Source organism: Chelonia mydas, chromosome 20, assembly GCF_015237465.2.
Source record: "Chelonia mydas isolate rCheMyd1 chromosome 20, rCheMyd1.pri.v2, whole genome shotgun sequence".
NCBI lineage: Eukaryota > Metazoa > Chordata > Testudines > Cheloniidae > Chelonia > Chelonia mydas.
The window spans coordinates 586,281-602,983 of record NC_051260.2 but is presented as its reverse complement, the minus strand read 5'-3'; the positions used below and the strand labels follow the sequence as shown (position 1 = coordinate 602,983).

At 49.1% G+C, this 16,703-nt stretch overlaps 1 protein-coding gene across 9 annotated transcripts in view; it reads right to left on the bottom strand.

The window, feature by feature from the left end:
• Positions 1-16,703, bottom strand: part of DIP2B (disco interacting protein 2 homolog B) — a 127,901-nt gene that overhangs the window by 14,571 nt on the left and 96,627 nt on the right. For all 9 annotated transcript variants that reach the window (XM_043533181.1, XM_037883752.2, XM_043533184.1 and 6 more), the window contains 10 exons: positions 15,567-15,681; positions 14,113-14,252; positions 13,270-13,406; positions 12,543-12,623; positions 11,702-11,829; positions 10,772-10,886; positions 9,103-9,304; positions 8,062-8,171; positions 7,837-7,917; positions 6,573-6,696 (listed from right to left, as the gene is read on the bottom strand). In XM_043533181.1, the coding sequence (XP_043389116.1) occupies positions 6,573-6,696; positions 7,837-7,917; positions 8,062-8,171; positions 9,103-9,304; positions 10,772-10,886; positions 11,702-11,829; positions 12,543-12,623; positions 13,270-13,406; positions 14,113-14,252; positions 15,567-15,681 (1,233 nt within the window). The remainder of the gene's footprint in view (positions 1-6,572; positions 6,697-7,836; positions 7,918-8,061; positions 8,172-9,102; positions 9,305-10,771; positions 10,887-11,701; positions 11,830-12,542; positions 12,624-13,269; positions 13,407-14,112; positions 14,253-15,566; positions 15,682-16,703) is intronic.

The window sequence follows — 16,703 nt, the reverse complement described above, 5'->3', positions numbered from 1 at the left end:
ATTTCTGTTATCTGGGCCAGGAACGCCGCTGATGAGGCCCGAGCCCTCGTGGAGTGTGCCGTAAGAGCCGGGTCTGGTATTTTGGCCAGCCTGTAGCACATATGGATACATGACATGATCCAGGAAGGTATCCTTTGAGATGAGACTGGCAGTCCTTTCATCTGGTCTGCCCCCACTACAAACAACTGGTTCGACTTTCTGAATGGCTTAGTGAGCTCAATGTAAAAGGCTAGTGCTGGCTAACATCGAGAGAGCGCAGCCTAGGCTCACGGCTACTGGCATGAAGCTTAGGATAAAAAACAGGCAAGAAAACGTCCTGACTAGTGTGGAAATGACACACCCTTAGGAAGAAAGGCCGGATGAGGTCCGAGTAGCACCTTATCCCTGTGGAAAACTGTACAGGTTGGGTTAGAGGTAAGAGCCTTTAACTCAGACACCCTTCTAGCTGATGTAAGGCAACCAGAAAGCCTACCTTCCACGACAGATAGAGAAGGGAGCAAGTTGCCAGCGGTTCAAATGGGGGCCCCCATCAGTCTGGAGAGGACCAGGTTAAGGTCCCACGTGGGGACAGGCTGTCTGATCTGGGGATGGAGCTGTTCCAGACCCTTGAGGAACCGACCAACCACAGGGTTGGTGAAGTTGGAGCGTCCAGACGCTCCCGGGTGGAAGGCTGAGATAGTAACGACGTGTACCTTTATGGAGGACGCTGCCAGGCCTTGCTGTTTCAGGTGTAGAAGGTACTCTAAGAAGTACTAGTAAGAAGGTACTAACACGGCTGCTACTCTGAAACCTCTAAGATGAGAGGTAGAGGTGCCTGGAGAGGGGGTATATGACACTGATCACACCAACAAGTACATCTTTTCCACTTTGCCAGATACGTGGCTCTAGTGGAGGGCTTCCTGCTGCCGAGGAGGACCTCCCTTATCTGTACTGAGCACGGAAGCTCCATGGGGTTCATAGAGTTCATGAGGTGGAGGGACTGCAGGTGGAGGTGATGAAGACGACCATGGTCCTGAGTGATCAGGTCAGGGAGGAGAGGCAACGTGATCGGGGCATCCACTGACAGTTCCAGGAGCGTGGTGTACCAGTGTTGTCGAGGCCACATTGATGCCACCAGAATTATCTCTGCCCCATCCCTGCAAACCTTAAGTAGGACCTTGTGCACGAGAGGGACCGGGGAAAGGCGTAGAGCAGGCGGCCTCCCCGGGTAGCAGGAGTGCGTCCGTGATTGAGTCTGGGCTGTGTCTCTGGAAGGAGCAGAACATTGGGCACCTTCTGTTGCTCTGGGTGGCGAACGGCTTGAACTGGGAAAACCCCCACCTTGGCAGATGGACCCCTTGTGATTGCGGAAGGACCTGCCGAGACGGTCCGCCAGCATGTTCTGAACTCCTGGTAGACAGGATGCTTCCAGTGAATGGAGTGGGCTATGAAGAATTCCCCTAGCTGGAGGGCTTCCCAACACAGGGGAGAGGACCGGTCTCCACCCTGCTTGTTGATGTAAAACACGGCCATGGTGTTGTCCATCAGAACTGCTACGTACTGACCTCGTCGTCGGGCCTGAAAGGTCTGGCATGCTAGTCGCACTGCCCTCAGCTCCTTGACATTGATATGGAGAGAGAGCTCATCCTGCAACCACAAGCCCTGCATTTGGAGGTCTCCCAAATGTGCAACCCCTCCCAGAGTTGACACGTCTATTACTAGTGACGAGGAAGGCTGAGGGCTGCTGAAGGGGACTCCTTCACACACTGTCCGAGGGTCAAGCCACCACTGAAGGGACTCAAGCACCTGCCCTGGCACCGCGATCACTGAATTCAGGCTGTTGCGTCCCGGGCGATGGGCCGAAGCGAGCCTTGCCTGTAGAGGCCTGAGCCTCAGTCTGGCATGGTCACATAAGTGCAGGCTGCCATGTGGCCGAGGAGACTCAGGCATCCCCTTACTGTGGTGGTCAGGTATTGCCGGAGGCCTTGAAGGACATCCATCATGGCTTGGAATTGGGACTCTGGCCAAAGTGGTCTTGCCTGAACAGAATCTAAAACTGCCCCGATTAATTCTGTTCTTTGGGTTGGTACTAAGGTTGACTTGTTCAAGTTGAGAAAGAGACCCAGTCTCTCGAATGTGGATCTGACCAATTGGGCTTCAGACTCCACCTGCACCCTGGTGCGGCCCCTGAGCAGCCAGTCATTGAGGTAGGGGTATACCTGCACCTGCCTCCAATGGAGGAAAGCAGCCATGACCAACATGCACTTGATGAACACTTGGGGGGCTATTGAGAGGCCGAATGGAAGGACCGTGAACTGATAATGTTTGTGGTCGAACATGAAGCGTAGGACTCGCCTATGTGCAGGCCGAATAGCTACATGGAAGTACAAGTCTTTCATGTCGAGGGCGGCGTACCAGTCTCCCGGATCCAGAGAGGGAACAATTGTGCCCAGGGAGACCATGCAGAATTTCAACTTTACCACGAACTTGTTGAGTCCTTGCAGATCTAGAATGGGTCTGAGACCCCCCCCCTTGGCTTTGGGGATTAGAAAGTATCAGGAATAGACCCCCTTGCCCAAGGAACCTCCTCCACTGGTCCCATGGCGAGGGGCGCCTGCACCTCCTGGATAAGGAGTTGCTCGTGAAAAGGTCCAAGAAGAGGGACAGGGAAGGGAGGTGGGAGGGAGGACAGGAGCAGAATTGGAGAGAATATCCCACTTCTACAGTACAGAGAACCCAGCAATCCGAAGTTATCTGAGACCAAGCATCGCAGAAGTGGGACAGACAATTAAAGAAAGACGGGGAAGAATCCAGAAGTGAGGCTGGTGCGCTGTCCTCAGGCGCAGCTTCAAAAGGTCTGCTTGGAAAACTGACGATGGTTTAGTCGGGCCCTGGCCCTGCCCAGGCAGGGGGCTCAAAGGCTTTCGTCTGCCATTCCTGCCCCTTCTATAAAAGTCCTGCCTCGGCCGAGGAGGATAGGAGCGCTGCTGCTGAGACTTGAAATGTTTGCGTTGGGTTGCTGGGGTGTGCATACCGAAGGACTTCATGGTAGCCGTGGAGTCCTTTAGGCCATGCAGCCGAGAGTCAGTCTGCTCCATAAACAGATCTGCCCCATCAGAAGGCAGGTCCTGCATGGTCTGTTGAACCTCAGGCGGGAGTCCCAAGGTCTGCAGCCATGAGCTACACCTCATGGAGATGCTGGAGAATAAGATGCACGCCGCCGAGTCCGCAGCGTCCAGTGAGGCCTGTAAAAAGGTCCGGGCCACCGCCTTGCCCTCCTCCACTATCGCTCCAAACGCCTCCCTGGACTCTGTTGGCACCAGCTCCTTAAACTTAAGCATCGAGTTCCAGGAGCTGAAGCTGTATCTACTCAGAATTGCCTGCTGGTTGGCAATCCTGAGTTGGAACCCCGCCATGGAATACACTTTGCGCCCAAATATATCTAGACGCTTGGGGTCCTTGCACTCAGCTGCTGGGCTTGTTGTCCCTGCCGCTCCTTTTCATTTACTGCAGCCACCACCAACGAGCAAGGCTGCGGGTGTGTGAAGTGGTATTCGTACCCCTTAGATGGGATGAAATACTTCCCGGCCTCCATCCCTCTCACCACGAAGGGTGTGGAGAGGGTCTGCCAAATGGTCTTAGCATTGGCCTGTATGGTCTTGATGAGGGGTAGAGCCACCCCCAACGGGCCTTCTGGGGCCAGGAAGTCGACCACCAGGTCCTCCGACTCCACCACCTCCTTGGCCCGCAAGCCCATACTTTGCACCACCCTGCAAAGGAGGTCCTGGGGGTCACAGCTGTCTATGGGGAGCGGTCCAGAGACTGAAGTGCCTGCAACCGCCTCGTCCGGGGAAGATGACGAGGAGGCTAATGGGGGAACAGGGTCCTCCTGACCCTCTTGGTCTCCAGTGGCCTCCTGTTCTGTCTCTTTGTCAGGGCAAACCACACCTGGATCAGGCTCAGGAGCTGGGGTTGGTTCCAGGGGAGGTAGTGCGACCGGTATGTATTCGGCACCCCTAGGGCTGGGGCGACTGGCTGATGCCTCCGGGACCTGCGGTTCAGAAGTTGCTGGACAGGAACCTTTGGATTGGGCGCCCTGGGCCTTGTGGTATGCCCACGGGGTTCAAAATGGCCACTGAGCTGGTTTCAGCCACTGCCCCGGCCATGGCCCTGCCCCCATGTCAGGCCTTCCAAGGCCTGACCGGTGCCGGCCCCACTCTGAGTACGTAGACCCCGTCTCTTGAGTCCAAAGACGGGGACCGGGACCGCAATGGCCAGGGCGGTGCCGAACAGAGCTGGATTGGGGAGCAGCGCTGCAAGGTTGGGGAGCGGCGTCACGATTTAGAGTGGTGCCGCAACCGGAATCTGTGCGGTGATGCTGACCGGTGCTGGGAGTGGGACCTGCTGCGCGACGGGGATCGGCGTCAGGATCAGCATCGCCATCAGGAGCAGCGCCGCAACTTCACTGGCGGTGCTGAGGGACGGAGCTTCACCAGTTTTCCTCGAGACAGTGACACATCTTACGGTACCGGAGGCTTGGCTCGAAGGACTGGGGACTGTGGTGCCATCATGGCGATGAGGTCCCTCACGGCCTCAAAGGTGCCTGGGGTGGACAGCAATTCCACCTCCTCAATGATCTGGCTCGGGGAGTCCAATGGCACTGGACTCGGCGGTCCCCGTTCCAAAGTCTTCAGCCCTGGGTGCTCTTCTGTGGGACGCACCCCACTGGCCAGCTCCAAAGGGGTGGGTCTCTGAGTCAAAGATCCACTCCTCCCCTGCTTCCAGTGCCTTCTACCACTGCCGCCGGGGCGCTGCGCGCCGATGAGCTCGGTGCTCAGCCTTGCTGTGCTGATGTAGGTTGCAGTCTAAGTGCCGTCTCCGTAAGGAACTGCTTGAGGCAAAAGTCTTGCTCCTTTTTTGTTCTGGGATGAAACCCTTTACAAAGGCTGCACTTGTCCGCTTGGTGTGCTTCCCCCAGACACTTTAAGCAAGCGTTGTGGGGGTCGCCCGTTGGCATGGGCTTACTGAAGGACTTGAAGGGTTTGAACCCTTGGGATTTAGGTATACCTTGAGTCCCAACGGGGAATGCGGTCGGGGTGAAGGGGAAGACCGCCCAGTTCCAACAGCTATCTCCTGTAACCGAAAACACTAAAACTAAACTTAATGAGGTGTGACAAAGTTCCTGCTCCACCTTGGTGGGTCTTGCGCTTATTGGCGGATTTGCTCGCCTTGGAGCTTCGCGGCAGCCCTCAGCTTGGCCGTTTTTCTGAATTCACAGTCCAGGTCGACTCCTCCTGTGTCTGACCAGGAGTTGGGAGGATTTGGGGGGAATCCGGGCCCACCCTCCACTCCGGGTCCCAGCCAGGGCCCTGTGGAATGCAGCTGTCTAGAGTGCCTCCTGGAACAGCTGTGCGACAGCTACAACTCCCTGGGCTACTTCCCGATGGCCTCCTCCCAACACCTTCTTTATCCTCACCATAGAACCTTCCTCCTGGTGTCTGATCATGCTTGTACACCTCAATCCTCTGACAGTCCGTGTTCTCACTCTCAGCTCCTAGTGCCTCTTGCTCCCAACTCCTCACATGCACACCACAAACTGAAGTGAGCTCCTTTTTAAAACCCAGGTGCCCTGATTAGCCTGCCTTAATTGATTCTAACAGCTTCTTGATTGGCTGCAGGTGTTCTAATCAGCCTGTCTTAATTGTCTCCAGAAGGTTCCTGATTGTTCTGGAACCTTCCCTGCTACCTTACCCAGGGAAAAGAGACCTACTTAGCCTGGGGCTAATATATCTGCCTTCTATTACTCTCCTATAGCCATCTGGCCTGACCCTGTCACAGAGGCCAGGAATAACTGAACTAAACTAAACTGAAAGCTAGGGAAAACAAGGAGAGCTTGCTAAACAAGTCACCGCAGTTCCAATGACTGTCACTGGCGGTAAGAAGGAACTGAGGAGGCCCCACATTGGGTCGGCAGGGTCATATATTGAGAGCCATGAAGGCGCCACTCCATGGGTGCTGCTAGGGACGACTGAAAGACAGCCACCTCTGTGGTGGAGAGTAGCCACCAAATGGCATGCAGAACATTCTCACAGGAGCAAGGCCTCAATATGTCCACACAGAACAGACAGGACCCAGAAGTCCCTTGGAGTACGGACAACCCCTTTCTCCATTAGATCCAATGTGGCCACAAAAGAATTTTCAAATAAAACTTGGAGAGTATCAGTGGGATCTTTTATGTCCACAGGCACAAGACTTGAGCTTCTAAGATTTCATCTGAAAGGCCAAGACACAGTAAGATACACAGAACTCAGTGCATCTGTCGGAATGAAGTCCAACTGAGTCAGCCTTTCCAGGATTCAATACAGCCTAGGGATGCCAAGCCTGATGCTGAGACACCTAATGCACCCCAGTCCCTATGAAACATAACTACTTGGTGTTAAAACCAGACCAGTTACATGGTCGACTCCGGGTATCACCATTCAACAATGAAAGCAGCATCCGCACTGGGAGTCTTACAAGTTTTGAAAGTTGGATTAATGGGTTGTTGTGCATTTTCCCAGTATGAATTCTGGCCCACACCAACATGACCTTACCAGGAGGATAGAGTAGCACCACATTGTCTCCTGCATTCAGATGTCCCTTGTCATACAGAACTGATGCAATTCTCTCTGCTCTCTTGTGCAACTGGAGGCATGTGGCTGTGCACACAGGAGTTCCCTTGAAAGGGGAGAGAAATGTACTGAATAAGAGCTGGGACAGCACAAGTCAGTTGCACAAAGGGCAGCACAGACGGAAGTTTATACAGTCAGAGTCAATCCATACCCATTAGCTACCATGGATAGGCTGTGGGTGCCTGATGGGCCATTTATCCAGTGTTTAATGTCACCAAAATGAATTGAACTGATCCTACTCCTAGGAAATGTCACTTATCAGGGACTTGATTCAGCAGGGTTCTCCTGCACCTACTGTGCTATGCAGCTCCCTGACAACACACACACAAACTGAACTTCTAAGGTGGTGCAAGGGCTGATGGGACCTGCAGTCTCCAGGCAATTTTAAAGCAAAGTGCAGCAATTGTTAAAGAATGAGCAGTATCTTCTAACATCTTCAGGTGAAAAAGGCTTCCAGTTTTGAAGAGTTAAACTTTAAAATTAACCCAAAGCCTTAGGTTGCATGTTAAGGTTTTATACACTTCACCTTGGAGACCTCAACTCACTCACTCTCTCTCTCTCTCTCACACACACACACACACACACACAGAGCGTGTGCGCGCACGCGCACTGGGAATTATGTGAAGGAGCATGAGCCAGGAAAGTTTATAGAAACATCCTTCTGATTGTAGAGCTTCTAGTCCCGCTTCAGGCAGCAGACTCAAATCCCTGCCCCTTACACAGGGGCAGAAAAGGGAGTGATTTCTGCAGCATATATGCAGGGAGGAGGAAGCGGGGAGAAGAAGAGACCAAGAATTTGGCATGGCTCCTGAATGATCCTCTGAAAAAAGTTCTTTAAAACCTAGGCGGAGCAGCACCTTGACTCTGGTCATTTAATGGAGGCACATTTATGATGCTAAACCACACGAAGAGATGATGCTGTGAAGTTAATGAAAACTTTCCACATCAATGTCACGTCACCTCTGTAGTTACAGTGGCCATGACGACACTTCCATCCTGATGACCAAGATGCACCCCCTCACCTGAGACCCAACCCAGCCTTAGACTGTGGCAAGCTCCAGTTACGGCTGTAGAGGTCCCAAGACTGAATGGAGGACACCAAAGTATGGATCACAGCCTCTGTCAAACCAGAGGCACGATAATCTGAGCCCAACAAAAGAACAAAACAAAACATACTAATCCGTACCTTGGCGTTTAGCAGAAGGAAGAGCATGTGATCAGGGGTTGCTTGAGCTCTCCATTGTAACACCTCCGTCAGGAACTGGTGCTGCAATGAGAGGCAGTAGTGAGTGCCAGCAGAAGTGTGCCGAAGAGGACAATTTCACATCACTCCTCCGTGTTTTGTTCAACTGGGGTGTGAAATGCTTTCCCACATGCTGGCCACAATAACCATCTGGCTGCAGGGATTTACCTTTCTAACCAAATCGTTGTCTTCTATTTGTCCAAGGTCCCTCCCAGCAGCCTGAGCAATGCGCTTCCCAGCAACCAGGTTCCCCACCATCACAGAGGCAGGGCCAACACCTGTTGGCAAAGAATAGCCGCACAGCCTTGTCAAAGGATGGAAACATTCAGAAACACTGGATATATTTTACAGTCTGCCGGGTGCAGTGCAGGCTAATGGTTAAAGCAGGGTAAAGACATCAGAGCTCCCAGCTCTGGCAATGACTCAATGCATGACCTTGGGCAAGTCACTTCACCCTGGGACAGACTCATTTGCTCCTGCCTGAGAATTGGAGCTAACAAAACTACCGCCAGCCCACAGGTGTCCCCCATGGGGAGATGCCAAATGACTTCATTATGGAGTCAAACTGCTGGGGGAAGGAGGAATGCAGAAACTGGAAACATCCTAGTGAGTCACGTGCATTTTAGACTATAATAGGGCTGCGTAACTGGGGTTAAAATGAAAGGGCATGGACTACCTTGCTTTAGGTGACCCTGTGAGACAGGCTAAGCGCTGCACCAACAGCCCAGAATTACAGCATATAACCTGACCTACAAGGCGGTGATGCTAGCCTTAGCCTCCTGTAGAGCATGTGGTGTGCACTCAAGTGGAATGAGGATGAGTGAGCGGAGTGGAAGGCTGCCCCCCAAGACCAGGCTCCTCTGGAAGCATGGCAGCCACAAGGGTGGTTGAAGAGAACCCTGGAAGTGCAGAAGGGATTTCTTGCTGGGCTACCAGTCTCTGCTTCAGAGGCCTCCTGCTCATCAGGGCAGTGAGCCTTACCTAGGATGGGGTTTGAAATGAGTTCCTGACAAACTGATACCCTACCAGGCCTGCCATTGGTGCAAGAGTCTCACTGCAAACCCCAGCAGCTAACACACATCTTAGCAAGGGGAACACAAGTGAAGCCATTAGCCTAATTTTCTAGGCCTGAGGCAAAAAGGTTCCGAGTCTACCCCTTGCATTCAAGCACTTGCCAGCATTTGCCAGGAGAGAAACACTCCAAGTTACCTGGTTGTTTCTGCCTGGGTTTTGGCAAGTTGGTCACACATGTGTGCGGGCACATGAGGATGTTACACGGGTGCAGCGAGCCCTCCAAAAAGTGCTGTTTGGTTTGAGAGATATGGATCCCTCCGAGAGGAGTTTTTGGCAAAGTGTTGGCTGGTACCAGAGCAAGACAATATACGCCCACTTGGTGAATGCTGTCAATTGCCTAGAAACAAAAAAGAAGAAGTTGCTCAACTGGGCAGAAGCTAGTATTATTGGGTGTCCTGACAAATTCCAGGAGCTTTTCCTGTATTTGTAAGCTCATTAGCTGCAGTGACCATCACTTTGTTCTGTATTTGTACTGTGCTTGGCACAAAGAGGTTCTGGGCCATGACTAGGAATCCTAGCATCTACTGCAATACATACAAACAACATCTTGTTTGTAAAAAACAAATCAGAACATAAAATGTCACTCACTTATGGGCCATAAGCAAATGCCAGGCAAAGGCAGTACACAGCTGTTCAGAGCAGCAGCATTGGCTGCTTGCCTGATTTACCAAGTACCTGTAAAATGGATGTTTGAAAGAAGTCTTCTTGCTGCCCCTCAGAGCTTTAAAGACAAATTCCTGGCTACCTGGAGGGAGTCGCTGCCCTCTGCCTTCAGCAACACACCTTGAATACATTACCTGGAGGGCAAGTGCTATAGCTGTAGTGTAAATAGCCCATGGAGAGAGTGGCAGAATGGAGCAGGCAACAGGCTAATATCTGGGTGCCTTCCCTGGTCCCAAAACCAACAAGGCAGGAAGAGCACACTACCCTAGCCAGACTATAAACATGGGCACTGTGGAATACTAGGAAATGAGTAAGAGCCTGTTAGTGTCTCCTCCTTTACAATCCATCCCACAGCACCAACTTTTGGTCATGAATGACTCAAATCTCAATCTGTCGAAAGCTGGTGACTCATCTGTTTCTAGTGAGTTTAGGGTTTATTTTGCAGACCCTTCAGCCCTGGAATTAACTATCAGCCTCTGCCTCTCGCCAGAATTCACACATTTTAACATATTACTCAGATCAGTGTATGTTCTCCCATCAGTGAATATAGCTAACATCCTGTAATTACTCTCACAAGCAAAAACTCCAAAACCAGGATTTGCCACTCATCCTGCACACACCATTTTCTTAAGACCCAACTGTTTTGGATGTTTTACCTATTTTCAGTTATCAAATGGTTCCCAACACCTTACCGCTGCAATTGCTTCTCAGCTGATAACAAGTGCATCTTTAAAGAAGAATTGCTCTTAGAGCTCCAGCATGATCTATGGGGCTAGGAGCCACAGACCCCCGAGTTCTAATCCAGGTTCTGCGTTGGGGCACTGAGAAGGCAGTTTCACTTTGCTGTGCCTTGCCTGTGTAACAAAGGTAATGCTGATCTACCTCATTAAGGACTGCATTCATTTGAGCCTCTGCTGCCTTTCCAGGACCTCCAAGACACACGGTCAGCACAGCTAATGCACATTACACACCCAACTTGCCATCTTCTGCCAAGAGGAACCATGATGATGGCCAGAAAGTGGCATCCGTCTGAGGCCCGCTAATATCATCTGAGTTGTCCACGTGCTGAAGGGGGGTGGGGGAAGGGAGGAGGTGTGCACACACAAGCCCAAATCTCTCACCCAGGTAGCTGGGCTCTTACCTGCAGCACTCGGCTCATCCACTGAAAACTGTCCTCTTCAGAAGCATCTGGCCGCTGCTCTGCCACCACCACGATCCTCTCATCGTAAAATACAGAGACTGAAAACACAGCAATCCTGAGGGAAAGAGAATGTGGATCGGTAAGAATTACCATCCCACTTCCCTGGGAACACTGAAGTCCTGGAGATCCAAGGAAAGAGACTGACACTATGCACTAGCTAGGGAACAACTTCAAAGCTCCAGGGGCAGGGGAGAAAGGAGACGGTGAAGTTGAAACCACAGCAAACAGGGAAGGTAAAGATCATACTGGCCAGGTAAGTGAGTACTCCCACTCCGCAGAGAAGCTTCCTACATGCACACCAGCACTCTATTCTCCTGCTCCAACCATCATGTTCCCATTCCAGCCTCTGCTAAATGTTAAACATGCCAGGATAGAGAAGGGTAAAATTTTCCAAAGCACTTAAGTGAACTAGCAGCCTAACTCCCATTGGCCGTCACTGGGATGTGACATCCTTTTGAAAACTATCCACAGCAAATATTAAATAAAATCCAAGATCTCTGGGAAGGAGATACAAACCAACTGGTTGCAGGCCATGAGCCAACCACTAACTATTGGAGATCTGGAGGAAACACTCCCTAGGGGCTGTTATCCCAGAACTCCCCACTGCAGGGTTTCTTGCACCTCTCCCTGAAGTAGCTTGTGCTGAAACATTGTCAGAGAAAGGATACTGAATTAGACAGACTCCAGGCTGATCCAATGTTGCCACTGCTATGGAGACTGAACAGTCAAGGAAACATTTTCTATGACTGAGGTCAAAAAAGTAACCCATTTAAGAAAAACCAGGCAGCACAGAACATAACCACCCTGTCATGTTTTATTAAGAGACACAGACAAAGCCTGAAAAAAGAGCCGGGTTTCATTACCACTAACCTTCCTCTGTAGACTGTCTTTATTGATTCAACTGCTAATCCGGTTGCAACGATGTCATCAGCATTGTGTCTGCGCCCACTAACTGTCAGCAAGCCATCCATTTTTCCAACCACAAACACCAAGCTACCCTGAAAGGTAAAGGACACAGATACTCAGATGCCTTTGCTAGTTCATGCATCTTTAGTGATTGCTTTTGTGCACTGTTAGCTCAAACGCATTTGTTATAAATAGATTTAACAGCACTTTCTTTTTAGACTGGCTTCTATGAAAGAGAATTTGGATAAAATCATCTACATTATTCTAAAACTGCACAAGTGTGAATCAATTATAGAGCCCAAACATTATAGCACTTTTGTGCTAGAATTGGGAAACTAAGTTTTGTCTGGTTTAGCTTATGAAGAACTATGGGCTGATTTCTATCTTGCAAGATGACAACATCTTACATTTTGAAATATTTTTTATAAACAGACAATCATGTCACAGGTATTTACAATATATTTTGAAATTCCCTCTTGAATAGTGTGGGCGTGGCCAAAATCGGAGCCATGAAGTTGAGTGATACAACTATGGGATTGTGAAAAACTTGAAAGAACTTTGCCTGCCCCGGCTCAGTAAACCTCAGTGGTTTGGCACACAACGCCTACAGTGAGGTTGCTTTAGGGTAATGTATTGGAAAAACAAGTTACTACTGGGGCAAGCAATCTCAGTCCCCTGCCCCAACAGTCACAGCAAGTAACAGTTTGCTTTGGTCACCAACTGCTTTTCTTTTTGGCATTTCAAGCCATTAGTTTTAACATCAAGATAAAACCATCAATCCAAGCACAAAAGCTATATGACGTACAGGTCCAACAAACCCCAGCAAGCCTGAGCGGACGAATGGCAGGTCGCCCACTGGAGAGCCAGCCGAGTTGACAGGAATAACCTGAAACAGAAGACAGGCTACTGAGGGAGTTGATTCTCTCATCCTGGGATATACACCCCCCCTCCCACATCAGCGAGCTGCAGCAAGAGTCACACTAGATGCAAATGAATTTTGAGAAATAAATCCTCTCCTGCTCCTGGGTTTTCCTCTGGAAAGTCTCAAATGACCAGCTACAGCATGGTGTCCCCTGGAGTGAACTTCACTTACTGAATCCTACCTCTGACATTAACTGGGATAGAAAAATCACTATGCTGCCAGAAGCCCGGATAAAACACCGATTTCTCTCTGACATGCAGATGAGGACTCTATTTGCAAACTATCTGATACCATGAACTGGAGTAGAGCAAACACTGGATGTCTGATGCTCCCATTTCTGCAGGAAGCTAGTATATTTATCCGCAATAGAAGCTCTTACTGTTGTCATTGTTGCTGCATGGCGGGAAATCTTAGCAAAAAAAGGAGTGCAGGTGATTTCTAATTGTAACAAGCCTTCTAGGGAAAGTTTTCCCCATATATAGAGCCCAAATATTAACACTATTAGTTATAGAAATCAAAAGCCTCCGCAGGAAAATCAATTCCACATTGAAGGCAGTAGGTGAAAGCCAGCGACACAAGAGAAGGCAAAAATCTACCATATGATACAGACCTCAAACGTGTTCTTTGTCACCCCAGCCAGCCCATAATACATCATCCCTCCTGTTTTGGAGCTGACACAGATTTCACCAATCTCATCTGTTTTACAGAGCTGAGGAGATCCATCAGGTTTCACGATGCACATCATTCCTAGAGCAAAGCACACACTGTTACACAACTTAGCAAGCAGTGCTCAGGGGCCTTTTTTTTTAAAACCACCTGACACATTTAAGCGTGAAGAATGGTTAACTTTTTATTAAGTAGTGGCAAGCAGGAAAAAGTTGTGAATCCTGGGGCTGAACATGCATGGACATTTCATCATTTCATCCTTAAATTAAAGGCTTCACTACCAACCTGTGTGCCATGTGGATCACCTTCAAAGTTTGCATTGCCATAGAGCATAACACAAAGGAATATGCTACTGAATTTGCCTGAGCCCCAGGCAATAACTTACTTTTAAAGATCAGGACTTCCACAGGGACAGGACTTCCATGCAAGCATCTTACAATACTTTACAAACACTAGACCCTCCAACCCCCTGCGAAGGAGCGAAGTATTCTGTCCATTTCACAGATGGGTAAGATGAAGTGAGGAAAAACTAAGCAGCTGTCCCAGCAACTCACAAGTCAGCAGCAGAGGCAACAACAGAAGCCAAGGCTGAGATTTTCAGAGCTGTCTTGGGGATCTCAATGCCCAGTTGCCGTTTGTTTTAAATGAGCATTGCATGTCCAGAACCCATTAGGTGGTTTGAAAGTCTCAGCCCCAGAGGTTCACTCTCAGCCCCAGCTCCAACTGCTACATCCATGCCATCTGCCAAAGGGTGTTTATGGAAATACAAGGCCCTGTGCACGCTCACCTCCCGGCATCACATGGCCAACATCCTGTACCGTGAGAGCAGAGTTTTTGTCTTCAGTGTTTACGCGAATGACACCGTAACTTAGCCCATTCATGGACAGGATGGCTCTTCCGGGCAAGGGTGCCCCAGGGACACCAGGCCTTGAACGAAACAAACCGACATGCTGAAACATCAGTAAACACATGACATCATTAAGCCTTGACAGGGAACACATAAGCACAGCGACATAAGGATGCTTTTCTGGGTTCTTCTATGTATCATTTTGCGACATATACTGAAATCCCATTTCACAACTGAATTAATTTGGGGAAGAGTAAGGGATACCAGCTGAGAGAGCCATGCTGATAAGTGAGTTGGAAAAGCTTAGTCCTAGGCCAGTACAAGCACTGGGAAAACCAGCCAAAAGCCCTGTGGAGCAGCTCTTCCATCTGGCCTTCAGGGTAATCTATTGTAGGGGCCACCTCCTGGGCTGGCTGATTCTTGCTTTGTTTACTGCAGGAAGGGGCAATGGACAGGAACAGAGTATGAGAATGATTTCTTTCCCCAAAACAACGTGAGACGCTATCGCAGAGAAGCGCAGCCCCACACCAGCAACTGCTGGCAAAAGTGAGAAAATAAATGCCTGCTTCTCCCAGGAACTGCTCTGCTACTGGCTTTTAACTACTAGACAAAGAAGCGCAAAGACTCGTAGCTCTGAGAGAAAATTCTTCAGGGCCCTGATTCAACCAAGCACTACAGTTCGTGTGTCACTATGAGCATGTAAGAAGCCCCACTGGATGCACGTGAACAAACATTAGCTGGGATCACCTAATATAGCACAATTCACAACACAAGGAAACACACGGCTATTATTTAAAGGGACACTGGCAGGTCTTATATGACCCAAATATTTAGGCTGAATAAAGTAAAAGCTAGGACCAAAAGAAACATTTCCATGACTTGTCTTTTTTTTTTTTTTTTTTTAATTTATTCCAGTGGGAATAGTTAAACAAAAACAAAAAAAACCCTCAAACATTCCTCCAGCTCAAGCTCTGCAAGGGCCTGAAAGTGAGGGGAGGGATAGCTCAGTGGTTTGAGCATTGGCCTGCTAAACCCAGGGTTGTGAGTTCAATCCTTGAGGGGGCATTTAGGGATCTGGGGCAAAAATTGGGGACTGGTCCTGCTTTGAGCCGGGGGTTGGACTAGATGACCTCCTAAGGTCCCTTCCAACCCTGATATTCTATGATTCTATGAAACTAAAAACTGTCAACAAATGGAAACAGACTATTCCTTATTTCCTGCCCTCAGCTGAAAATGCAAAGAGTAATCAACCAGTAAAAAGTTCAAATTTATCTCAGTTTCAGTAGTCTCAGGAATTACTTATAACATAGGAAAGGAAGTTATTTAAACGTATTTTTAACATGTCCCTTTAATATGGGCTGCACAGGTTAGCAGGATGCAATGCACCGCAGTACCTCCGTATTGCTGCAGTCATGGCTTCTGGAGATGTGGCACATGGACAAATTGCCTCAGGTTTAAGCCCATGGCTCTGAAACAAGCTCAGGAAAGCATCGCATGAGGAAACAGACCCTGGAAGATAAGACAACATTTTAAACAGTTTTTGAAATTGAAAAAAAAGTTATGCTTAGAAATTACCTGGAAGTAAGTAGTACATTTTTATTTAGGGATCTTGTGAATTCCAATCTCATTTCTAACTAAGGGCACATTTTTCAAAAGTCACTTAGGCACTAAGGAGCCTAAGTGAGCCACTGAAAGTCAATGGAACTTGGGGTTCTAAGTCATTAAAGTAGAATTTTTAAAAGGCCTAAGTAGACTTCAGTCACCTATAACAGTAATAACACACCAGTACGTCTTTCTCAGAGCAGCCACTACTTCACTATAATGGTGTACTGTATTTCTGTAATCCTGGACATCCCTAAAAAAGTTTTTTTGGGGAAGTATTGTACAAAAGATTATGTATAAGACAACAAATACTACTATTCGGGAAAGCCTCAGAATGGAGGCTGTGATTTAAGGGGCTCAACTGCTGCGTGGGTAAAAAAAAAGACGGCAACTTTCCATCTACATTCTTTTAAACAACTTCCAGGTTTGCTTTTTTGAAAGCTAATGCATTTATGCACCTAACCCTACCGTAAGGGGATCAGGTTTGGTACAGAACTGACCAAATCAGAAAGATACTTCATACTTCAAACTAACGCCTTGCTGGCTAAGGCCCAAACAATCTTCCTCCCAGCCTGTTCCAGAGTTTGTACATATAGAGATACTCAGGGATGACAAACATCTTCCCCGTCTCCCCCATACTAACGCACGTCCACTGCCTCCATTTCCTTCCACCGCACAAATCCAAAACAGCCCTAATTGTATTCAAATCTCACTCCTCCAGTCAGTGCCATCTGGACAGACATTCATTAAGCCCCATAATCACCAGCATGCCATGAAGATCTGTTGCTCATTTCTTTCAACACCATTTAAAAAACCCACATCCCCTGTGTGCAATTTAGAACCACTCACACCCCCACCTACATTGCCAGCTAATGTGCCTATTCCTGTTCTCTTGCCTACTAGACAAATCACTGCACTAACCTTTTAAT